Source organism: Drosophila takahashii, chromosome 2R, assembly GCF_030179915.1.
Source record: "Drosophila takahashii strain IR98-3 E-12201 chromosome 2R, DtakHiC1v2, whole genome shotgun sequence".
Taxonomy (NCBI): Eukaryota; Metazoa; Arthropoda; class Insecta; order Diptera; family Drosophilidae; genus Drosophila; species Drosophila takahashii.
The window spans coordinates 22,979,199-23,002,898 of record NC_091679.1 but is presented as its reverse complement, the minus strand read 5'-3'; the positions used below and the strand labels follow the sequence as shown (position 1 = coordinate 23,002,898).

General features: G+C 43.4%; 4 protein-coding genes across 6 annotated transcripts; 2 read left to right on the top strand and 2 right to left on the bottom strand.

The window, feature by feature from the left end:
• Nucleotides 1-962: 962 nt before the first annotated feature.
• Nucleotides 963-8,200, bottom strand: LOC108068355 (ubiquitin-conjugating enzyme E2 W). 2 transcript variants are annotated; one of them, XM_017157857.3, is made up of 6 exons: nt 8,037-8,200; nt 7,779-7,948; nt 2,538-2,629; nt 2,265-2,367; nt 1,970-2,201; nt 963-1,904 (listed from the first exon to the last, which is right to left on the bottom strand). In XM_017157857.3, the coding sequence occupies exons 2-6, from the start codon at nt 7,800-7,802 to the stop codon at nt 1,891-1,893; spliced, it is 465 nt and encodes a 154-aa protein (XP_017013346.1). In that variant the 5' UTR covers nt 7,803-7,948; nt 8,037-8,200; the 3' UTR covers nt 963-1,890. The 2 variants fall into 2 exon arrangements, with proteins under 2 accessions (XP_017013346.1, XP_017013345.1); XM_017157856.3 differs by lacking the exons at nt 7,779-7,948; nt 8,037-8,200 and adding an exon at nt 3,211-3,443.
• A 374-nt stretch (nt 8,201-8,574) lies between these two features.
• On the top strand, nt 8,575-10,124 carry Daao1 (D-amino acid oxidase 1). The gene is made up of 4 exons (XM_017157854.3): nt 8,575-9,031; nt 9,096-9,219; nt 9,309-9,454; nt 9,525-10,124. Exons 1-4 carry the CDS (start codon nt 8,844-8,846, stop codon nt 10,072-10,074), a joined length of 1,008 nt encoding a protein of 335 aa, XP_017013343.2. The 5' UTR covers nt 8,575-8,843; the 3' UTR covers nt 10,075-10,124.
• Nucleotides 10,125-13,218: 3,094 nt separating this feature from the next.
• On the top strand, nt 13,219-22,248 carry Rab3 (RAS oncogene family member Rab3). The gene is made up of 5 exons (XM_017157855.3): nt 13,219-13,849; nt 18,499-18,743; nt 19,317-19,435; nt 19,501-19,672; nt 19,736-22,248. The coding sequence occupies exons 2-5, from the start codon at nt 18,519-18,521 to the stop codon at nt 19,880-19,882; spliced, it is 663 nt and encodes a 220-aa protein (XP_017013344.1). The 5' UTR covers nt 13,219-13,849; nt 18,499-18,518; the 3' UTR covers nt 19,883-22,248.
• Nucleotides 15,109-17,095, bottom strand: CAH13 (Carbonic anhydrase 13). 2 transcript variants are annotated; one of them, XM_070213256.1, is made up of 2 exons: nt 15,349-17,095; nt 15,109-15,288 (listed from the first exon to the last, which is right to left on the bottom strand). In XM_070213256.1, exons 1-2 carry the CDS (start codon nt 16,888-16,890, stop codon nt 15,151-15,153), a joined length of 1,680 nt encoding a protein of 559 aa, XP_070069357.1. In that variant the 5' UTR covers nt 16,891-17,095; the 3' UTR covers nt 15,109-15,150. The 2 variants fall into 2 exon arrangements, with proteins under 2 accessions (XP_070069357.1, XP_017013342.2); XM_017157853.3 differs by having other exon boundaries at nt 15,109-17,095.
• Nucleotides 22,249-23,700: the final 1,452 nt, after the last annotated feature.

Below are 23,700 nucleotides of genomic sequence, written 5' to 3'. Positions count from 1 at the left end.
CGTGGCGAAGTCATGACGACTTTTTAACTCGATAAAGGGCCTTGTGTTTAAAAGAAACGCTCCAAACCATTCTATAATTATAATTAGCTATCAGCAAACAGAGCCGACAGTTGTGTTTTCTAAGGAACATAAACCCGAACCCCCATTAAAACTGAAAACAAAATTGGATAACAACATTTGATATGTAAAGTGTCTGACGATCCAATTAATTGAAAACAAGAAAGGAAGTGACCTTCGCCAAGCCGAAGTTTATATGCAGTTTCAGTTTAAATAAATTCTTTTAGCTTAATGATTTTTCCAACTCTTACGAGATTCTAGGTCTCCCTTGATCGGTGCCGTTCCAGTGATGTTATTAAAATGTATCTCGATGAATACGATAAATTTGAATTCCTTACGAATTCCCAAATTAAACTGCGTTTTTCAAAAAGTTCCCCGACGCAAGGAATTTTAGAAACAGGACCTCAAATTTTGAAAAATTGTAAAAATGGCAGGGGGTATTACTGGCAAACGGATTCTTCGTTTGTTGTGGTGTAAACGCAATTTAAAAGTGCAACTCTTTATCTTAAAAACCCCATACTCAAAAAATTTTAAGATTTTTAAGGGACAATAAAATAAAAGAAAACAAAGCCGCAAACATTTTGTAACATAGCGAAATTTAACCGACTTTTTCTATTAAATATTTTCAAAATCGTTCTCCCATTAAAATTGAATAAATCCTACTCCTCGGTAGGTTTTCAACCACCTAGGTTTGATGCTCTGATATATTTTGGTTGAAATACATTTTTGTGACACCTCTGTTAAAGAGGTTTTGTAGCAGCATGGGTGGAAAAATAGAAGCTGGCTTAAGAGCATAACAGAAACGTGGGCCCCAGAAACCAAAGTTTGTTCCGTTTTTGATTACAGACTTGATTTTATTTTAAATACTTTTTAACAGTAAATATTTATAGGCATTTATAGACATATGCTGGATAAACATACATTGGATTTAATTGGGCTCTTTATACAGTACACAGATTACATTTAAATTGAATGTTAGTTGGACGAGTAGCTCGCCGCATCCTAAGATCTACTTGCACAGTAAGAGGTAAATGTGTTCTGTGATCGTGCCACATGCGACATTTTTGGCCACAGATGGACTATCCTAGCCAAGTACACGAACTGGTTAACTTAAAGACCTACGCATGGGAAATGGGGGAAGATTACAGAGTGCTGGACTGGTGACAATGAGTGCGATTCTGGGATATGGCTGCTAATACATTTGAAATGTCGTAAACTTAACTATGATCTCATGAGTTTCGCATCGCATCTAAGATGATAAAATATACACAATTAATATAAGCTGGGATGGAGGCATAATATGTGGGTGGGATCACGCTCCTTGGGCCGGATGCCTCGAACGATGCTCGTGGAATGTGGAAGCAGCGGCTGGCCATAAGTGCCAGAACTATCAAACGTTCGATCGGTTTGCATACGCCTAGTAGTTAGATGGTAGCATAACATTTAATTTAGACATAAATTTTGGTCTTAACAATCTAATTAAAATGTTAACATTTAATAATAGTTTTTCGCACACGCCTTTTGTTGATTATACATAGCTATAATTAGAATTGGTTGCATGCGCTATGATTGTTTGCCAAACTCTACTGATAGGTTTCTCGTTGACTTGATTTGCTTTGTTGCACATTGCATTCGCATCCGAGTGCACTTGGGTTGTCTGGTCAGCAGATTCTAGTCTGCTCCACACGCGAGCAGTGTTTGGTTGCCGTCCACAATTATTGGATTTCTGGGGCTCACTCCGCCGTGTTCTACTTCTGTATTGCTATTGGTGTTTTTGTGGTTGGATGCGCAAAGCAAACATCAGCAGGCAGTAGTCATAAATTGCACTTCTAACTAAACAGAATCGTCTGCAATAAACAATTAGTTGAGTTATGAGCATGAGGTCTTTAAGTGGAAAATCACGCATACGCACCGTGGTACCACCATTTAGTCTTTTTGGGATTCTTATTGCAGGTCTTTACGTAGAGCGTGTTGTCCGGCGGACGCTTCTTTTCGCGGCAACTGCTCAACATGGAGGCTATGCTAAGGCACACGGATTGCACGGACAGCGCCGGCGACCAGTCCTCGGTCAGAATGGATAGGCAGATGTGTCCATTGCTGTAGACATGTGGATGCACGGGTATATTGCTGCCGATGAAGGTCACCTGGCAGGCGAAAGAAAAAATTAACATCAACTTCAGTTGGCCTTTGTGCAAATGAATTATTACCTCTGGCGAATCGAAGGGATATTTATTATTAAATTTGAACAGCAGCTGGAAGTCCTCGCCCTCGTAAAGCGTGCCCTCGAAACCTTTAATGTTTATTTTCCATCTGTAAGCGAAAGAGAGTTTTGAGTGTCAGCCTCCAACAATGGCGGGCTCTGTTTTCAACGCAAGTGGCTGAATTAAGCTTATTTTTTGCATTTTATTTTATGTGCTTGAATTAAACCAGTTTCGGTTTTCGCTGAACTTGGCCCACTCTGCTCCGTAGTCTATACTTACTCGGATAAATTTTGCTGTACGCTTTCGGTGTCAACGGTAACGCCTGGCGGCGGCTCCTTGATCAGGGACATCAGCTCTTTGTGCAGGCGGCGCTGTGGAGGGCAACAAAAGTAAGTGAATTAGCTAATGACTTGGACAGTTCTTGGCTATATCTTATCACAGAACACACCTACAGCTGGGCCATTCTACTTAAGAGTTCTCAAGACTTATTTTTTCCGCCCGCCTTATCTGTGCGCCATTTCTCCATTGGCTTACAAACGCCAATATACGCTATATGGCGTGCACATAATACGCACATATATAGAACGAAAGGCCCGATAAGATAAAACAAATGTCACTGAAATTTATAGAACCGTCGATTGTTTTTCCGTCTTTCGGTTCTCCCTTATCGAGTGATTGCCACTTGCAGGGCCGTTTTCGAGACCATAAACAAGTACATACCCTTCTTTTGCTGGTAAATGGTTTGATCGATAAGGCCCGGAATTCGCGATGGCAAGGGAAACGAAAACAAATCTGAGAACCCACTTGAAAAAAGCAGAGAGAAATTACACAGATTTCTTAGAGCCCAAAATACTACGCACCCATGACGCAATGACACACTATTTATTTTCGACCAGCCGTTCGAACGTGATATCTGGCCAAAGTTCAGGTTTTATCTCTCGGATATACTTGCCTCCCATCGCGAGTTGTCCAACTGCAGTGGCTTGCCGCATTTCGAGACCGGCGGCGTTTTGGGTTCTTTGGGTTCGGTTATGATCTCCGACTTGGGTATCTTGTCTTTGGGTTTCTTGAACAACTTCAGCATTTTGCAGTCGTAATTGTCACAGTTTTTCACTAATTTGAATGCTAGTTCTGTCACCGATCACTTGTCAACAATATTTCACAGATTTTTCTCGAGTGCTAGACCTTTAAGTATTTTATTTAATGTGTTAGCTGGTTTCTACACTTCAATATGCCAGTGCTTTTCCCAGGAGCCAAGAGTGGGCGAGGGGCGCGGCAGACATTTTATTCGCGAACCGATTCTGGTCGACCAATTGCGGCAACGTTCGTGGGACGACTGCAGGAAAGCGCCGAGAAATTTGTGGGAGAGACTGCAGGGCGAGTCGAGTGACGAAGCCCGACGTTGCGACGTGTTTCGGTGTGCGTACTATCGCTTACTAAGTATGTAGTGAGTAGTCGTCGCATTCGGAAACTCATACCACCACAACCACCCACCTTCCCGCTCTCACCTGATCTATATATGGCTTGCACTATCAAAAATGAGAATTCGCAAGTGCAGCGAAACGGCCCAAACTAGTTTGTTAACCCGAACAAGTTAACCGCACAGCTGGTTTGATTCGTGCTGGGATTGTGTCTCCCAGATCACGAGATGGTGGCTTCCGTAGCCCCCTCGGCCGCAGAAGGTATTGGCAAAAACCCTTATCGGACCACTGCCCTGGCACGCAGCCATTACCTGATAAGCCCACGATTAGATTACGGCGATAGGCATGCCGATAAGGACATCTAGAGGTATATACATAAATACAGTGAGGGAAAAACTGTAGGATTCATTTCTTGAGAGCCAATGTAACGATATGTACATATTTTGTTATGAAAGGGAGAATATTAAAGCAGAACGATAAGCCTCAAGGAAAGGAAAAGTTGGAGTACAATCACGCTTATTATTTAATATTTAAATAATTTTACTTATGTAGACTTTATAGAGCTATTGAAGTTTGGTTTGGTTTTTAAACTACAATTTTTAAAAAATTATTCGCTCTCGATTTCCAGAATCCCACTTGTTTTTTAAAATTCCTCAAGCTGTTGACATTTTTTCCCAGTGCAAATACTCAAAGAATACGTCAATGGGGCATGCATTTCAATTGATGGAACAATGAGATCTTCGGCGCTTTCAAGTGAAATGAAGACGAGCGTCTGCTCGTGATTAAAAGCAATCAAGCTGCGCCCTAGAAGACGATCGATTATATAAGTCGGACTCTGGTTTGCAGCAAAACTGGTTCTAAATGAAGCGACAGATCGACAATCACTTAGCGGAGCCAATTAAAGTGGGCCCATAAAAGCACTAAGTTCCGCGGCCAGATAGATAGTAAGTGTGCTTGGACCCCAAAGGCCCCCAAATGCGAAATGCCGAGCACTGAAGTAGGCCAGACCAATAAACACGCGCCTCGCTCTGCGGGGGTTACTTGCGTTTATTTTAGACTCAATCAAATCTAGAGAGCAAAACAAAAGCTGCTTGAATCACCCAGAAATAAATAAATAAAAATGCAATTGAATGCCAAAGTCTAGGAAAAGAGCACTGGCAGGGAAATTTTATAAGCTCGTCGGCCGGCGGGGAGGGGAAAACCGAACAACAGCTAAACAATGGACTCGAAAAATTCTTCGGCAATAAAAGCCAAGCAGAGTGTAAACAAATAAACCAGCGACTGCCAGACTTTGGGGGCGGCGAAAGGGGGCTGTCTCTGTTTTTTATTTATTTCTTATTTTCCGAGAATATTTCTCTGGTAAACATAATGGCTGATGAATAAAGCGTGCCGTGGCAGAAATCTTTGTGGCTGATAAACGTTTTGGCAGCTGATAAAACCGCAAAATTTGGAGGTAAGCCAGAGGGTGAAGGACGATTAGCGTAGGCATAAACATATGAGATGTGGGTGGGGAACTTATTTGAAACGGGGGCGGCCCATCGAAATGTTTTGGAAATCGCATTGGCTGGCCAACCTTGGGCTGTGAATCACTCGCCAGGCGAAAATAAACAAACCCAAGCCAGCACTCTGGCCAAATTATGCAACTGGGAGGCCCAGAGACCCGGCCCGGCCCCAAAAAGCCATATAAAGCGATTTCCTGAACCGGAGAAATGCTAAGCGCATTACGGTAAAGGTGAAAGCGGAAGAACCGGGGGCGTGGGGTTGATTATACAGTCGCTGCAACCTTAAACTTGCCGAATGAGCCACCTTCGCCCTTCGCCGGCGGTCGATAAATCATCTAGTACGTCATCACCGCACACCTGTGACGTCAGAGATCGAGCTGTGGGGCGTTATAAATACACGAGAACCTGATGCGCCAGTTTCGGCTTTATCATCAAGCTGAGGAGAGCGACAATCGACATGTGTCACGTTCGCGGCGGATGAGCAACAAGTTTCAGACCGCTTCTAGAGCATCTCCTTCGGCCGATTGCCGCTGAGATAGAAGCTTATAGCTATTTCGAAATCTGCGAAACGTAAGCCATCGAAACGAGGACGTGTTATTGTTGCGGACACGTGAAAGGCGTGTGCAATTACAATATGCGATACATGTTGCTGGGAGGAAAAGACAACGGCACTAGCCGCAATTAAATTAAAATTAAATTAAATGTATCGCAATTTGCAAACGATTTGAACACAAAGGTGTCTCTCCTCTGTGCTCAAGGCGCTCTACATTGAAAGGCGATTGGAAAACTGATGAGGAAAGTGGAAGATTGCTCTTAACCCCGCTTAAATTGCGCAGGTAAATTTCTATGCGATTAAATCTGCCGATCAGCGATCACGTTTCGCAGGTCAGCGACTTCAAGAATCCGCCCTTTTTCAGCAACCTTATCAAGTTTTTCAGTGAGATGTATGACTGGCTTACGGTACTGCCTTTTAAACTCCCCCATTAATCGCTTATGGGCTCGCGGGAGTGCTAATAAGGCAAATCACTTCCTTATGGCGATGCTTTGTTATGCCTGATATTCTTTGTGATCGAATCGCGAAATATGCCCATGCATATTTCATAATGCCAGATCAATTCGGAGGCCTGGTACATCTTGATTTTCAACTACAGTGGGGCTTTTATAGCACGAACGCTCTTAAATAGCATTCTTTGACTAGATGATTTACATTTAAATTGGTCTTTTGCATATGCCTAGTTTGAAAACGTTTGTTTTCGATCAACTACTCAAGTTGGCTAAAATCTGATAGTTTGTTTGAGTTATATGTAGAGCTTCGCCTGTAGATTCCTGCCATAGCATTTTAAACTGGTTCTGCGGAATGGTAGCTTTTGCTTGCCGATTATTTATAGAGTCCTAATGGCTGGGAGCGCCGCCCAATTAATATGCCGAGCGCGTGCCAAAAAATTCTAAATCGAGGGGACGGAAACGAGGATCCATGGGAAAAGCTGTTGGCCACCGCTGATCGATTGTTTGCTAATGCTGAACCTGCACAATTTGGATCTGATTTCGAGTATTTCGGCTCGTGAATTTCGCGTCACGGAGAATCTGGCAGAGCGGCGCGTGCGAATTCGCGTGGCACCGAGAACTGAATGCGCGCGTTGTCACTGGCGATGAGCTTCTATTTTCGGCGGACGGGCGAGCGATCCGAGTGAGCCGTATATATATAAGAGACAAAGCTTGGGAGCAGTGATGAGAAAGGTGCTAAAAAAAACCTACAATATCCACCAGGAACCTAACTAGGTAAGGATTTTGTATACAAGATATATTATTTCTTGATACTGAAATAATAGAAAAATAACTTACTATATCTAGTAGTGATAAAAGTTACAATGGAATTTATTGCTTTTATTTTTGATGATATAACTTGGAAACAATGATGCAGTGACAAAAGGAAATATACAAGGGTATGTACAATTTACTATACCCTTAGATTTCCCGTATATAAATGGCTTTCCCAACTGCAGCACAAAATTTAAAGTTATATCTTCAACTATAAGACATTCATATGATATGACGGAAATGTACCCGGGCACTCCCCATCTCAGGTTAAGGGCACCCCGGATAGCGATGAGCTGGCTAGGATCGAAGGCTTTAGCCACAATGCAAGTGCATTGTTTACGTGGCATAAACAAGCATTCCGGCCAGAGGGAAAGTGCATTGGATGCCGTGCAAACATTTGGCCAGTGGGAGGCGGATGTCATTGGGGTTTGCCGACTGTGGGTGGCGCAGACGGCAAACAGCGGGTCGATTGCCGGGTTCGTAATTAGCGACAGGGGTCGGACGACCTCGACCTGCAGAAACCATTTCAATTATATAATAACAAGAGCGGGGTTCCTAAGGAAGCTGGACTGGGTGCTATCATCGTAGATGCGTCACTTTTTCAGCTCCGAGTCGTTGGAACGATAAGATGACGTTGAACCCTCTCGCGGGGAATGGAAACTCGAAGTGCGACTGCGGAAGGGAAACCTTCTGTTGCTGGGATCGTAAACATTTGCCCAGCTGCTTGGTAAAACCCCCGTACTTTGGAAATGGAAGTCGCAAGACCCCCGATAACTCACCTCGCTGGGCGACATCGAAGACATCCTACTACTGGTCCTGGGCAAATCCGTCCTGATATTCCTGCCGCTGACTGCTCCAAGTCCAAGTCCTGGCTCCTCCGCTCGCTGGCTATCGCTTCCGTTTCCTGCGTGGCCGAAATAGTCGGTAATGGCTGGTTTTTGTAGTTTTGCTAGGCAAATGTTATTAGAAAAATAAATATCTGAGCGGACAGTGTGACCCTCGGGCAGTGTTGCAAAGCGCCCGCGCATCGCACGTACCAACTGTGTACGAAGGCAAAAAATACCGCACCCAGCTGTTCCGCGCCTTTGGTATTTTTGTGGAACCTCTCTGAGCGCGCCGGTAGACAAAGAATTTGATTTTTACACTAAATACAATTATTTTAACTAGATATTACACTCGGATGTGCCTTTTGACAAGTAGTTCTGATGGCAATTTTGGAAAATTGCTGTGAACTTCACGGAAAACGGAGCTTGTCGGAGGGCTTACAAACAGCTGTTTCAACAGAGAACTTTCGAAGTACAGTGGTAATCCGACTGAAGAGATTTAAGAAGGTTGAAGAACAACAATTTTAAAAACCTTTTAGTGTACAGATAAGGAATTCTCAATCGTTTTCATTTGTGCTTAATTTATATTATTTAATTTATTTGAACATCATTTTTGTGCATACTCTTTTAACGAGAAAAACATTTTAAAAATAGATGGAGAATCCCTGCTTTTGAATAACCCAATTTATAAAGGCTACATTTCTTAACTGTTTGTCAATTTTACACGTTTCTAGTATCGCTTCATAAATTGAAAAACCCAGTATGTTTTCATTATTATCATTGATCACTGTACTCAACCATAATAAAAACAATGGAAAAGAGCGTTTATTGCACCTACGATAGGGAGCAGTAAAGTTTATCATCCCTGGAGGCGCGATGTTGAGCGGATTTGATAGGAAGCTGATAAGGTGCAGCTACTATCTTCACAAGTACCTTTAAAAGCACGCGCTGCAGGTCGCCGCTCTCAGTGCCAAACTGCCTTCCATCGGAATTGGGTAATCAGCGCGAAGTGGATCCAGAATGCATTTCGGAGTCTTGGGTAGCGGTATCATCGGTCTTACGACCGCCCTGGAACTCCAGAGGGAGTTTCCCACGGCTCGGGTTTCCGTGATAGCTGATCGTTTCAACGAGGATACGGTAAGCTATGTGGCGGCTGGGATCTTCCGTCCGGGAACCAGCTTCATGGGCCCCACCCAGGAAATTACGCAGTGAGTATCTGGCTGAGATTTACCCCTTGTTATAGAGTGAACAGAGGGTTTATTTTCCTCTCAGACAATGGATGACAGATGCCTTCAACTACTGGGATGAGCTGCGTCGCTCCAAGGAGGCTCCTTTGGCAGGCGTTTGCCAGTTGTCCGGCTATATTTACTCCCGCACCTCGCCCAACATCGTACGGGTACGAACAAATGTTGCCGGGCAGGCCCCCCTATCAGCGATTCTAATCTCTCATGCTTAATTCGATTAACTTTCTGTTTGTTGCCTCAGAACCACTTTATTGAAAAGCTACTGCCCGTCTACCGGAGGGCCACGGAGGAGGAACTGAAGCTGTGCCACGGCGGCTGGAAGTACGGATCTTTCTTCACCACCTGCCTCACGGAGAGTCGTCTTTTCCTGCCATATGCCACAAAAAAGTGAGTTCCTTGGATATGTCTGGGATTTTGTATTTATTAGAAATACGTCTATCTAACGAAATCCTCGTAGATTCCTGGAGAACGGAGGTGAGGTGGTGCGCCAGCACGTGAAGAACTTTTTCGAGGTTCCGCAGAACTTCGACGTGCTGCTCAATTGCACCGGAATGGGGGCCAAGGAGCTGTGCGGCGACCAGCACCTGGTTCCCATCCGTGGGCAGGTGCTCAAGGTCCGGGCTCCCTGGGTGAAGACTGCCTTCTACGGCGACTACGATACCTACGTCCTGCCCGGATTCGAAACGGTAACACTGGGAGGATGTCGCCAGTTCGACAGTTACAACACCGACTGGTGCAAGTACGACAGCATGGCCATTCGGGAGCGGTGCTACGACCTGTTGCCCAGTCTCCGGAAGGCGGAGATCGTCCGGGAATGTGTGGGCCTGCGTCCGCACCGCTCGGTGGTTCGGGTGGAACCGGAACTGATCTCAAATCCGGAGGGCAGGCGGCTGAAGATCGTCCACAACTACGGACATGGCGGCTACGGCGTGACTACGGCTCCCGGAACGGCCAAGTACGCCGTGGGATTGGTGCGCGATCTGCTGGCTGGAAACAGTAAACTGTAGGTGGTAAACTCGTTGTTAATTGTTGGTCATTAAACTCTTTATACTCCGAATCTTTGAACCCTGATTTGATTTGGCCTATTTACTGGTCCATAAACTGATACCAGTCCTCAAGTTTTCGACTAGCGTCAGGTCACAAAGTTTAAAAATAATTTAAGAATCTAAGTAATTACTAGCTAGCAATATTAAATGCTTATAGAATATTATAAAATATTTTTAAGCACTATGGTTAACAACAGCTTAGCTTGAGAAATATCAAATTATAATTACTTTTAATTATGTACTAAATAGAGTACCCCTTCTAGATGGACACATTCCACAGTCGTCATTGCAATTTCGAAAGCATTTTTTCAAAGCTATTTTTTGTCCATCTTGTGCTATATTACCATAGTTTTTTATTTATTGTTGAATAGCTTTAGCACCAAGCTTTAATGTGCCAACCCATATTTTTTTTAATTACCTTGGCGATGTATAAGAAATTGAAAACTAAAGCCATTATGCTGGGGTAATTCGGGGGGTAAAATCGACACACCACTGGGGCAATTTCGCCTCATGTAAAAATGAATCGAATTTAATGCCTGTAAATATGCTACACTGATCAAGCGTAGGATCAAATATTAAATGCAACATAGTCGGTGGAGCTTAATTTTTCTAGTAAACATTTTATTTTATTTGTTCAATCGCTTCCGAAATCGCTCCTTATTTAGTTTTCCAGCCTTTTATTTTTGGCGGCTTCAGCCAAGGAAGCCTACGAGGTCTGCGGACGATATTGCATAAGCAGCCGCTAGGAAAGCCACAATACGAAAGGAGATGGCGAAGTGGGATGACATCTCTGGTTCTGTCTGTCGCTCTCTGTACTAAAGTACTGACCGGACTATGGATGGATCACGAGTATTTATAGGAAATATCTCATTGTTGGCGAAACTGTGCTTGATCTAAGTCATCGTACGGGACTTTAGTTGTCAAGTCTGGAAATGGCTGTGGAAAGTTTCAGTTTATGTTTAATTTAGCAATGAAGTATTTTTAGATTTGTTTGCAGTAGACTATTTTTATGTAGTGTGCAAACACAGGTACAACGTAAGTTTCTGTACCAGCGTAAGTTTCTATACCCTTTCAGAAATTCTGAATTAATAAAAAAAATGATATTTCCAATATAATATGTATAAAACACAAAAACTGTAATTGTGTTTTCCAGTATTTCTTCGATCATTCCCTGGGACCCAAAAGGTATCAGACTCTTGGGAAACTAGTTTGCTTAGAAACGAAGTTCGGGCGAACTTCATACTGATATCATTATAATCTCTGCAAGGGTATAAAAACAAGAGGCTTATTTTATAACGTCGTGATAATCAGAGGTGTCCCTGATAAATCTAACATCCATAAAGCAACCCAATTGCAAGTATTGGCTTCCTTGAATTTTGCGTTGAGCTGATTTCAAGTGTAAATATTTTATCAGACTTTTTTTTGTTGATACGGGCTTTTAAAAAAAATGTATCAAGTTTAAATCAATACTGAATACTCTCGTCAACTTTTGGACAACACTCCCCAAGCAGTATAAATGTATAAAGAACTAAACCGAATATCGAATCATCAAATGTTCAGGGAATTCTTCAATCAGCAGCTGAACTACGGGTTATCGGTGCTTAAAATAAAAGTATTTTAGAAGCGGCCTCTTAAATTGTCACTTTGCTCAAGGCACTGGAAGGGATTCAAAATTTAATTAAATTAATTTACATTTATGAAATAAATGTATAATTAACTCCAAAATGGCTTTTGTATTGTAACTCTGTGATAAAACACTAATGTTATAGGGACACATCTGAATGAGGGATGTCACAGAAACCCTCGGTTTTTTTATACCCGTTTACTCTACTCTGTGTAAACGGGTATATTGTATTCGTGCAAAAGTATGTATATTAAAGTTAGAAGGAAGCGTTTCCGACCCCATAAAGTATATATGTATATTCTTGATCAGGATCACTAGCCGAGTTGATCCAGCCATGTCTGTCTGTCTGTCTGTCCGTATGAACGTTGAGATCTCGGAAACTACAAAAGCTAGAATTACTGGGATTACTCACACATATTCTTGGGCTTCCTATGCAGCGCAAGTTTGTTTCAGCCGAGGGCCACGCCTCCTCTAAGGCCCACAATCGCCTTAAACGAATTTAAAAGGTGTCTGGTGTCCACACCTTTAAAGATTTCGGAAAAAGAAAAATTCAGTTTTTTTATACCCTTGCAGAGGGTATTGTAATTTCAGTCAAAAGTTTGCAACGCAGTGATGGAGACGCTTCCGACCACATAAAGTATATATATTCTTGATCAGCACCAATAGCCGAGTCTATCTAGCCATGTCCGTCTGTCCGTCGGTCCTTCTGTCCGTCTGTCCGTTTCTATGCGAACTAGTCTCTCAGTTTAAAAGCTATCGCTATGAAACTTTCCCAAAAGTCTTTGGGAACTAGCCGGATCGGACCACTATATCTTATGGCTCCCATTGGAATAATCAACAAAATAATAGGAACAAAAAAGTTTAACTTTGTAGAAAGTAGGCGTTTTTTAGGCATACCTGCAAGGGTATAAAAACTTCGGCTGGCCGAAGTTAACTTCCTTTCTTGTTCATTTTTTAATACCTATCGAAATGTAGACAAATTTTTTCAAATCGGACCATTTGTTAAAAAGTTATACCCGTTCAAAGTTTTATATCTCCATCTTCCTCGCACTCCGTTTATCTGAGTAACGGGTATCTGATAACGTTCTCTCTTGCTTTCATTTGCTTTCTAACGGCTAATAATGAACGTAATAATGAAGTCAATGTATTCTTCAACCGAGTGGTTTTTAATTTTAGGTAATGTATATATCTATCAGTGTGCCAAAAATAGTTTTTAACGTACCCCTAGCTATGCAAGTTGACTGCCTTGACTTTTTTTTTGCGAAGAAGTAAGTTTATCTACGGTGCTGAGAAAGCAAGTGGTGAATGTCGAGTATTAAGTGGGTAAAGTGGGATTGGCGCCCAGGTCGGATTTCAAAAAAAGTGCTGCACCAGTGCTCCAAAGAACTCCAGGGAAAGGGTGTGCGCATGTCCGGCGCATGAATGGAAAGCTCCCCCGAAATCGCCGCGAAAGCTACGCCCACACACGGAGACCCATCGATTTTCAGCAGCAGGAAAAGCAGCAGGGAAATTGTGTGGGCAGCAGCAGTAGCCAGCCAGCCAGTCAACCAGTCATCCAGCCAGCTAGTCAGTTAGTCAGTCAGCCAGGTGAAACAGTTAAATTATGAAAACGTATACAAAACTGGCCCGTTTTCGCCGCATAAGTCAATTCGCCGCCTGAGAGCGAAGGAAAAATTGTGTGTCCTTTGGTGTCGACGTGTCGAAGCGAAAAGGTAGAAAGGCAGTTGGTGCGTTGCATTTTCTGAATAACTGAGCCAGTGCAGCCAAAGCCAGAGGAATCCGGGCCACACGATAGGGTCGCGGGCGTGTGAATAATTGATTGGATAACCGTAAACAAATCGACGAACCAGTCGACACGGAATCGCGGCGTATGTCAGTCCAGTGCCAAGGCTGAGTCGAGTCCTCTTCCATCGCCTTCTCCCCCAGCGAAAGGAGCTGCCATTATCGATTTGTGTGTATGTGCGAGCAACAACACAGCGGACCCCTCACCCACACGTCGACAGCAGTGGGATACTCTTGTGGCAGCAGGATCTGCACCAGCAGCAGCAACTGAAGCAGCAACTGCAACATCTGCAGCAGCAACAACAGCAACCGCAGCAACCTCAAGACAGAGTGAGTGCATTTGACACATTAAGTATACGACACGAGTGACCAAAGGTGGGGGATTGCGGGTGCCACTCACTCGCAGATGAAATCACAGCCATCTTTCGTATTGCTTACACATGCCGTTTAAACTTGTCTATGCTAACTGCCCTGAACGGTTGAAGTATATTGTTTTATTTTGATTTACTGAAATTCAGCTTACAAAGTAAATAAGACCTCAAATTTGTAATTTCCAGTAGATATGTTTCATTTCTGTTATGTAGAAGAACTTATGTTTCCTTTAAACTATAAATTGTTTTATATAATTTAAAGTCCAAACTAGAAATGGAAAATTATCTTTGCAAATTTCAAAGCAGCCACCTTTTTATTTACTTACCACGTAACAACTTGGAGATTTTAATCCAACCATCATCCTTGACTATTTGAACTGCCATCAGAATCACAGAATAGCCAATTGATAGACCCAACTTGGGTCATTTCCATCGAAATTGCCCAACTGAAACCAGGCTTGAGCTCGATTTTGGGCCCATATTGGGTTTCTTATCAATAATTAAACTAGCCCGCAGCTGCTGTCCGCTCAACAGCTGCCTAATCATTGGAAATTTGAAACATGAAAGAGCAGTTGAGGGGGTGGGAAATGGGGGGTTCAGCAGCCACCCCCATGCGGAGGGAAAAACAACAGAAAAAATCGATAATTACACGCAGCCGAGCAGATAAAAACATTTCCACACACCGCCTCTGATAAGAGCCGTCGTCTGCCGTTTGGAGACCTCTTGTTTCTGCCCCCTCCTAGGGCTGGGGGCTCCCTCCAGGATATTTCTGGGCTTGAAGAGGCTTGACAGGAGCGAAGCCCGTCCTTTTGCCAGCAAAATCCTTGACGATGACGCGCGCACTCGGTCCTTTTCCAAGCAAGTCGTTCATCAGCAATCTGACAGCATTTTGCCGCTGCGCAACTTTTGATTCTGCGAGGGAGCAGAGGACAGGGAGGGGAAATAAGGATGAGCGGAGACGGAAACAGGAGTTGGCTATATACACAAATTATCGACACAATGTCGCTGCCTTGCATATGAAAAGCAAGCAAGCGAGCAGCCAACCATCCCGAATGGCAAACTGTAAGCCGAGTCTGTTGTCACTTGGCCAAGCCAAGGCTGAAAGTTTTCAAGGCCGCACCAGCCAGCCCACTCCACCGCTTAGTTTTCCCAGTGACGTGACAGGGATAATCAAGTGGGTCCCCCCTCCCTGGGGTTAAAAGTCAAGGGGACTGGTGGTTATGCTTCAGAAAATATAAACGCAACTTGTTTAATCCACGCTCACGCGATTCCATTGGTTCCCGGCACACAGTGAGCAGCAGTTGGCCCCCAGTTGGCCTTGACCGGTGTTCCATGTACTCCGCGTACTCCATCCTCCCCCGCCAGTTCTTCGTGCAGCTTGGACCACAAATGGAGTGTCTATGGATGACAGAATGGTTGTAAAACGGATGTGTCCTAGTCGACCAGCTCGATGCGTACCCCGATATTGACGCCATCGCCCACTCCACTGAAGGCATCGGCCTTGCAGCCGTTCTGGCCACCCATTCCCATGCCCATTCCCATCATTAGCTCCTCCGGAGCATCCAGCTGAATGCCACACTTGTGCTTGGACTCGCTGCCACTGCTGAAGATCACAACGCCAGGATTGCGAAGGGAACTCTGACTGGGATTCTGAGTGGATGGAGGCACCGCCGTGGGGATCTCCTCTTCCCCCGGCGAATCCTTGCGCATCAGCGTGGTCATGCAGATGCTGGTGTTGCTGCTACTGGTGATTATGGTAGTGGTATCGATGGTCTCCACCAGCTGACCCTCATCCTCGGAGGCAGCGATGGCCGCCGCTTCGCATTGCCGCTGCCTTTCAAGATCCCGCTCCCGCTGCCGCTCCAACTCGCGCTGGAGTTCCGCTTGCTGCTCCTGCTCCTGCTCCTGTTGCACCTCCTGCTCCTCCTGAGCCTGCTGCTGGCAGAGCTCCACGTGCATCCTGGCCAGCTGGGCGGCATCGTAGGGACAGAAGCAGTTGAGGCTGACCACCCGGTTGCCCATGTGCTGGACTGGTCGGCAGTTGCGGGTTATGGGCGAGATGCCGTCCGGGCCGAGGAGCAAGCGGAAGTGGCGCAGCTGGAAGTCGCTGATGGCCAGGGACTCGGGGAAGATGAACCACTCGGTGCCCTGGTAGCAGGGCGGATGGGTCAGCGAGCCGCCGTAGGAGTAGAATCCGGTGCGAAACGGGTACATCAAGTAGGAGAGCGGGAAGGGCGGGATCTGGACCCGCTTTCCCGGCTGCTGCACCTGGCGCAAGTTCTGCACCAGGGGATCCAGGAACGGATTGTGGGCGGACAGCTCGAAGACGTAGCCGATCATCAGGAGGTCGTAGCTACTGGTGCAGCTCCTGGGAGTCCCCGACCCGGCGCGGTGCATCACCTGCATCTCCAGGGGAAACTTGCGGTGGTTAATCGTGTGCTCGGAGCCCTCGCTGTTGCACCATCCCCAGTGGAAGCGCAGCTCCAGGAACGTGTAGCTGGCCAGCAGATCTGCCCCGCTGATGGTGGGTGCATTGCCGTGGAACTGGGCCCGCAGGATCAGCGTGTGGCCCGTGTTCTCCAGCTGGATGCTGGCGGGCAAGTCATCGTAGTGGTTCCAGTTGAGCAACTCTCGAATGGCCAGGCGCTGGATTTGGCTCTCATCGATGTTGACGGGACTCTGGAAACAGGTCTCCTCCCTGGCCAACCAGGTGTGCGGACCGTGGTCCATATCGTAACCATATCCTGAAGCAGGATAGCTTGAGCACGATCCAAAGATGTAGGAGCTCCCAAATCGCAGGGGCAGCCTCGCCCAAAGTAGAACCCGCTGATAGGCCTCCCTTAGTGACTCCTGATCCGCGTGGTAGGCAAATCCCGCCAGCAGGCAGAGTCCAGTGGTGATCAGTGGATGCTCGACTATTTGCACCAGGACCTGGCCAATTATCAGGCAAATCAGCTGCGCCATCAGACCCAAGACGGTTCCCAATGAGGTGTCAAACATTTTGTGGCCAGTAGATCCGGTCTTGCATCGGGTGTATAAATGCTGGGTAAAAAGAATCTGCAAGTGCAGAAACGAGCCAAACAAGAAACTCGAGAACAAAACTTTCAGCTCCCTTTAGATTTCCAATTAATTTATCCGTTGCTTTCTTACTGTGCCTTATGAGAATGTGTTTATGTGACTGAGTCCCGATACGAACTAGTGTCTTACAGACAAGGTGACAGACAAGTCTAGGCAGCTACTGTGACCAGTTCCAGAGATCTTATGATTTAATTTTCGGTTCGATATTGTAGTACAGAAGCTCATTCCGAAAAAACTAAGTATATTAAAAATCTATATTATTATACCCGTTACTCGTAGAGTAAAAGGGTATATTGTATTCGTGCAGTAACAGTAAGTATGTAACAGCTAGAAGGAAGCGTTTCCGACCCCATAAAGTATAATATTCTTGATCAGGGTCACTAGCCGAGTCGGTCTAGCCATATCCGTCTGTCCGTGTGTCCGTCTGTATGAACGCTGAGATCTCGGAAACTTCAAAAGCTATGATGTTGAGATTTTCCACACATATTCTTGGGCCTCCTACGCAGCGCAAGTTTATTTCAGCCGAGCGCCACGCCCCCTCTAACGCCCACAATCGCCCACTAACGATTTTAAAATGTGTCCTGCGCCCACATCTTTAAAGATTTCCGAGAAGTATAAATGCAATTTTGTTGTGTATATTTATACCTATCGAAATGTAGAAGACATTTTTCAAATCGGACCATTCATTATGTCTATCTCCCTCGCACTCCCTTTAGCTGAGTTACGATTATAGTCGGGACACCAACCCGAGTACAGCGTTCGCACTCCCTTTAGCTGAGTGAAGGGTATTAAATAGTCGGGACACCAACCCGACTATAGCGTTCTCTCTTGTTATTTTATTATTTTTAATCGAGGTGGCTAGGTCAATCTCACCGGGAGAGTGTGCGAAGGCGATTGAAGAAAAAAATTAAAAGACATTCAAATCTAATGGGATGGTCCGATCCAAGTGATACACAAATCGAAAGGTGTTGCAAAAAATAAAGGGATTGCATACGAAGCCTTTAAAAATTTCAATTGCGTTAGGAGAAAGAGCGGTGAAACTGTATGTTGAAAGTAAAAATTATGACAATTTTATCTGTTAAAGTTGAGGGTGATTAATACCCCAAGTTATTAGTTGTAATCTTACTTACAACAAGTTGTCTTACTGAAAATTCGCGCTGAATGACACCTCATTTTTACATCCCGAAGCTCCGTTCGAAAGCTATTCCAATAACAAGATTTTAGATGACTTTCCAAAATGAAACTGTGTTTTTTGTTTGTGCAAATGCATCAATCGTGGTTGTAGGATCCTTAACTTAATATTAGAAAGTGTATTTATGTAGTCGAATATAAATTTTAAAATTAATTTGTTTTAGTTTTAGCTTTGTATGTGTTATTTATAAGTACCGGTTCCTCCTTTTATATAACTAGACACCGAATTATATGCAAACAAGTATTTATGGGTATATTTTAAATTACAAAACAAAACTGGTACTTCAATCTAGTTTTTGATCCCTTTTTGTAAATTTTAAAACCATCTCATCTTTATAGCACCGCTCTAAACAGACATAATGGCGAGTGGCGGAGACCCCAAGTGGCAGAAGGATGCCGCCGACCAGAACTTCGACTACATGTTCAAGCTGCTCATCATCGGCAACTCCAGCGTGGGCAAGACCAGCTTCCTCTTCCGCTACGCCGACGATAGCTTCACATCCGCCTTCGTCTCCACGGTGGGCATTGACTTCAAGGTGAAGACCGTCTTTCGGCACGACAAGCGCGTAAAGCTCCAGATCTGGGTGAGTATATATATTGTCGGTTTTATATTCGGGTTACAACGCTGCCTACTTTTACGGGTACTTGGGATGTGTAGAACTTGTTTGACCTCGATTAGTTTTGTGGGGGCGAATGAATCATCCGGAGGAGAGCATTAAACCGGAAAGCTGAGACATTGATTTATTGATTGGGCATCGCCACGGCTGAAGGCGCAGGTGAGCGCCCTCTCGAGAGTCCTTGTTGTGCGATACCAGTCTTGTTTTCAGTCATCAATTAAGGGAATATAATCAATTAAGAGAACTCAGTGGGGACTGTCGTTACAGCTTATTGTTTATGTGGTTAATGTCGAGATGAGATGAATTCATTAAGGCCTAATGAAGTTTTGATTTCTCAATCTATGTGAGTTGTTTAACCGCTTGTAGTAACGAGTAAAGTAGCCAAAGTCAAGTCCTAATGAATGATCTATTGAAAGGTTTTGACCGATATGAGTTGAGTAGATGATCTGAACTTAAAATAACTTCTTTAAGAACATTTTAGCAGAGAGAATACTGTTTCTTAGCAACTTCCATCATTGAATTCGGTTATCTATATTTCAGGACACGGCTGGACAGGAGCGGTACCGCACCATCACCACAGCCTATTACCGTGGAGCGATGGGCTTCATCCTGATGTACGACGTTACCAACGAGGACAGTTTCAACTCGGTCCAGGATTGGTAAGTGCTTACAGATGCGAAAAGTAATCGGTTCTTCTAACATTCTCCTGATTCTTTAACCAAAGGGTAACACAGATCAAAACCTATTCGTGGGACAACGCCCAGGTGATTCTGGTGGGCAACAAGTGCGACATGGAGGACCAGCGGGTGATCAGTTTCGAACGTGGTCGCCAGTTGGCCGATCAACTGGGTGTGGAATTTTTCGAGACGTCCGCCAAGGAGAACGTGAACGTCAAGGTGAGTTGGAATCGATTAAGGCTAGCCAGATTTCCGGATAAACTCCCAAATGTTCGCTTTCAGGCTGTTTTCGAGCGATTGGTGGACATCATCTGCGACAAGATGTCCGAGAGCCTGGACGCGGACCCGACGTTAGTGGGCGGCGGCCAGAAGGGCCAGAGGCTGACGGATCAGCCGCAGGGCACGCCCAATGCCAACTGCAACTGTTAGAGCCCCGATGGGAGGATGGGAGGACGGGGGATCCTGCAGCACCACGACAACAAACCACATCCGTAACAACCATAGACAACAGAATTTGAAAACTAGCTAATTAGTCAGCATTGAACAGGGGATTGCAACTAATCCTTCAGTAAGCCGACGATGACGGTTCGGATACCGATGAAAAGATAATGATGATATAGCACTATGTTTGTATCGATATGTGTATGTATATCCTTTGCGTTCGCTCGCCTCAGTGTAAATGTCAAATGTTATTTAATCCGATGTTTGAATTGTAACCTGTAATTTGTAATTTGTAATTGGTAATTTGTAATTCGTAAACTGTAAACTGTAATTTAATTGGCTGTCCGCGGCGTTGAAACATTTGTTGAGTGTGTGAATTGAGTTGAATTTATTCAAATTGATAGATCGAGATCGAGTTGATAGTTCGAGAAATTGAAAAAGAGCAAAGAATTTAACGAAAGCCCGATTTGACGGTGATTCGGCACTAATTAAGCATGCACCCCGAGTGCTGATTACAGTCATTTGATTTGCGACCCCGCCACAAAGGGGTCAAGAGGTCAGGAGGTCAGTCAGCACGAGTATTTCGAACCGTTCTCCACATCCACATGTATATACGCTGGCTAAACTGTACAGTTTGAGATGCTTGACGAAACGCACAAAGCTAGCGAATCGGTGAAATCGAACAGAAACTATACTAACTACTTAGTACACCCCCTCCACACACACACACCCATGTATATGTATGGATACACGCAAACACACATAAGCAAAGAGCACTGAAAACACAAAGAACACACCGGAAACGGATATAGTTATACCCTGAATACCCGGCTTGGAGCATTCTAGCAAACACAAAGAAATCGGCTGAGTGGTAGGCCGTTATTATTAAATATTATGATTATTATTATTATGTACGTATGTATTTATGTAGTGAAATGGAAAATTTTAATGTGTTGCAAATGATAAAAGAAATATATACATCAAATATACATGTATCGCATAGAGTACTACCCAGACCCAGAGCTACATAGCTACAGAGAGGTAATCGCAGTTTCCTGTTGCCCGAAAACCCCATTACGAACACCTTCCAACGGGCCAGAGTGACAATAACCCGCAGGAGATCAGGAGCACTGGTATCCAGAATCCCCTCCCCCGAGGTCAGGCAACTGCAGGTTAAATTTCCCCCACCACTTTTTGATTTTCCTTCCCCTCGAGACTGTTGCGAACTGAATCCGGATTGCGAGTTACTTGAACCCACCGAGCCAGCTGAGAGATCGGTGCATTTAATTTGCCAGACCCTCCCAACACTCAACACCCAAAACCCAAGACATCCCAACACCCCCTTTTATATGCACACACCACCCACTTTTCTACCTGTATACTATGTGTTTATGGTACGCTATACAAGGCTTTCCTTTGTTACCGCTTTGATGACACAACAAACCGCTGCCGAGACTAAATTTGAACGAGGACTTTAGGCGGGGACAAGGACTTTGACTTTGACTTAGGGGTCTAAAACTGCTGAATCTAAATATGTAACTGAATATATTATATGTATTTGCCAATGCTCGTTAATGTTAAATATGTGTACAAGCAGAGTTTCACTTGAATTACGATTAAATTAAAGGCATATCGCTGTATTATAAATACCCAAAACGAAGACAAAACGAAACGATACGGAAGACCGAACCCGCACCCAGGAAAATGCCAGGAAAATTCACAGGAAATGCACAACGAGTTGCTAAGTGCCAGAGTGGGACAGAGGGGAAGGAGGCTGGGCTATGGGATTTGGGATATGGGATTTGAGAAAGATAATGAAGTTAATGATTCTATACGAAAATGCCTTAAGCCAGCGACGCAGGTCGCTGATTGGTCTTTTTGGCATTCGAACTGTTTTGTAAAATAATTAATCATACAACTTGCATAACCACTCCTTCAAGTATTTGTCTTTGTATTCGTGTGTGGATTCGCTTTTAGTCAAGCCCCAATTAAATAATCCAACCCAATTAAACTAAACCGAACTAAACTAAACTATAACAAAAGTAAAACCAAAACTAGAACGGAGTAAAATCAAAGCAAATAAAACAAATGTAAACGAGAAACAATTGTTGATGAATTCGTGCATAGGCATAACGCAAGCATTTTTGCGCTACATTGTTGTCATTTAAACCAATACTTAGCATATTGATTATTGCATTGTGTACTCGCTAAACCAAATATTTGTAAACCCTATGAAAACAATTCCAATTCCAAACACAGTGGCATTATTTGTATTCCATTTGAATTGCAACAAGAATAACCCAACTAGGAAATGTGTACAAGAACGTCAAAATAAAATAATTCAATATATATTATTCAATGATGGTTTTTAAACACTAACACACATCTGCATACCCGTACTTATGATGATAATAACATAGATATACAGATACACACATATATACATAATATACACATAATGGTATTGAAATTATTGTATTCCCATAATAAAATATATGCAAAAGGTGTATGGTAAACAAACAATGAATGTTTGTGTCTTTCTATGGCGGAAAACAATAAAACAAATATTCAATTTAAATCAATACATAAGCGAAGGGAATATTGTGAAAAATACATGTGGGCACTTCCAAATTGTCGATTTTAATATTAATAATGGACTTGACCTTTCATTCTTCCCAAGCTCATTTTGTGTAAAATCTTGATTTTGTAACACTTTTAGTTTTTAAGATATCGTTAAAAAACTGCCGTATAAGTTCGTTCATCACCAGATTTTATCGAATTCTGATGGAATATTTTATTTCGATTTTTTTTTAATTGCTGTGCAATTATGTCAACAGTTAACCTGTAAAAAAGCATTCAGTTTAGAAAAATTTCACATCTAAGCTTTTAAAAGCTTTTACGTTTTTTGACCATGTTTTCTAGAACTTGTTTCTCAATTCAATGAAATCCTGAATCAGACTTTACGAGGAATATCCACGTCTCCTTCCCATTCCTAATGATTTGTATACCCTTGCAGAAGGTATTGTAATTTCAGTCAAATGTATGCAACGCAGTGAAGGAGACGCTTCCGACCGCATAAAGTATATATATTCTTGATCAGCACCAATAGCCGAATCCATATAGACATGTCCGTCTGTCCGTTTCTATGCGAACTAGTCTCTCAGCTATCGAGATGAAACTTTCCCAAAAGTCTTATTTCTACTGCAGTTAGTACATATGTAGGTCGGAACGAAACGAATCGGACCAATATATCTTATCAGGGACCGTAAATAATGATTATCGATGTATTTTTCAAGCAAAAAAATCATCCACTTGGAAAAGCCGTATAAACAAACGAAATATACCAATCGGCTATTATTTGTGTGCTCTATCCATATCCGCAATGATTTTTTACTTATCGATGTTTTGAGCGAAAAAATAACGCTCAAAAAATAATCATTATTTTTTGATCGATATTTTTTTCGCTCACAATAATAATAATTATTCTTTGAGCGATTGAAAAAAACTCAACAAGTAATTATTAAAATGGAGTACAATTTATAAAAATCAATAAATAAACATTAAATATTGATTTTTATTATATCACTTATAATGATTACGGTCCCTTTATCTTATGGCTCTCATAGGAACCTTTTCAGAATAAGTCAATAAAAAGGAACACCCACGGTAGTCCCTATTTCGGTACGAAACGGAAACGCCACTTTAATCTAGATGAAAAACAAGAAAGAAAGCTAGCTTCGGCCAGCCGAAGCTTATATACCCTTGCAGATCGTTCCTATTAATTTACAAATCGCAAACATTTTAAT

Excerpts from the sequence above, each read along its gene's own strand:
- CAH13 (XM_070213256.1), bottom strand. The coding sequence starts at position 16,890 with ATGTTTGACACCTCATTGGGAACCGTCTTGGGTCTGATGGCGCAGCTG. Across the intron at positions 15,289-15,348 it reads GCGATGGCGTCAATATCGGG|ACACTCCATTTGTGGTCCAA; the intron begins GTACGCATCGAG and ends TGTCATCCATAG.
- Rab3 (XM_017157855.3), top strand. The coding sequence starts at position 18,519 with ATGGCGAGTGGCGGAGACCCCAAGTGGCAGAAGGATGCCGCCGACCAG. Across the intron at positions 18,744-19,316 it reads GCGTAAAGCTCCAGATCTGG|GACACGGCTGGACAGGAGCG; the intron begins GTGAGTATATAT and ends TCTATATTTCAG. Across the intron at positions 19,673-19,735 it reads AGGAGAACGTGAACGTCAAG|GCTGTTTTCGAGCGATTGGT; the intron begins GTGAGTTGGAAT and ends GTTCGCTTTCAG.
- LOC108068355 (XM_017157856.3), bottom strand. The coding sequence starts at position 3,342 with ATGCTGAAGTTGTTCAAGAAACCCAAAGACAAGATACCCAAGTCGGAG. Across the intron at positions 2,368-2,537 it reads GTACAGCAAAATTTATCCGA|ATGGAAAATAAACATTAAAG; the intron begins GTAAGTATAGAC and ends TTTCGCTTACAG. Across the intron at positions 2,202-2,264 it reads ATCCCTTCGATTCGCCAGAG|GTGACCTTCATCGGCAGCAA; the intron begins GTAATAATTCAT and ends TTCGCCTGCCAG.
- Daao1 (XM_017157854.3), top strand. The coding sequence starts at position 8,844 with ATGCATTTCGGAGTCTTGGGTAGCGGTATCATCGGTCTTACGACCGCC. Across the intron at positions 9,032-9,095 it reads CCCACCCAGGAAATTACGCA|ACAATGGATGACAGATGCCT; the intron begins GTGAGTATCTGG and ends TTTTCCTCTCAG. Across the intron at positions 9,220-9,308 it reads CCTCGCCCAACATCGTACGG|AACCACTTTATTGAAAAGCT; the intron begins GTACGAACAAAT and ends TTGTTGCCTCAG.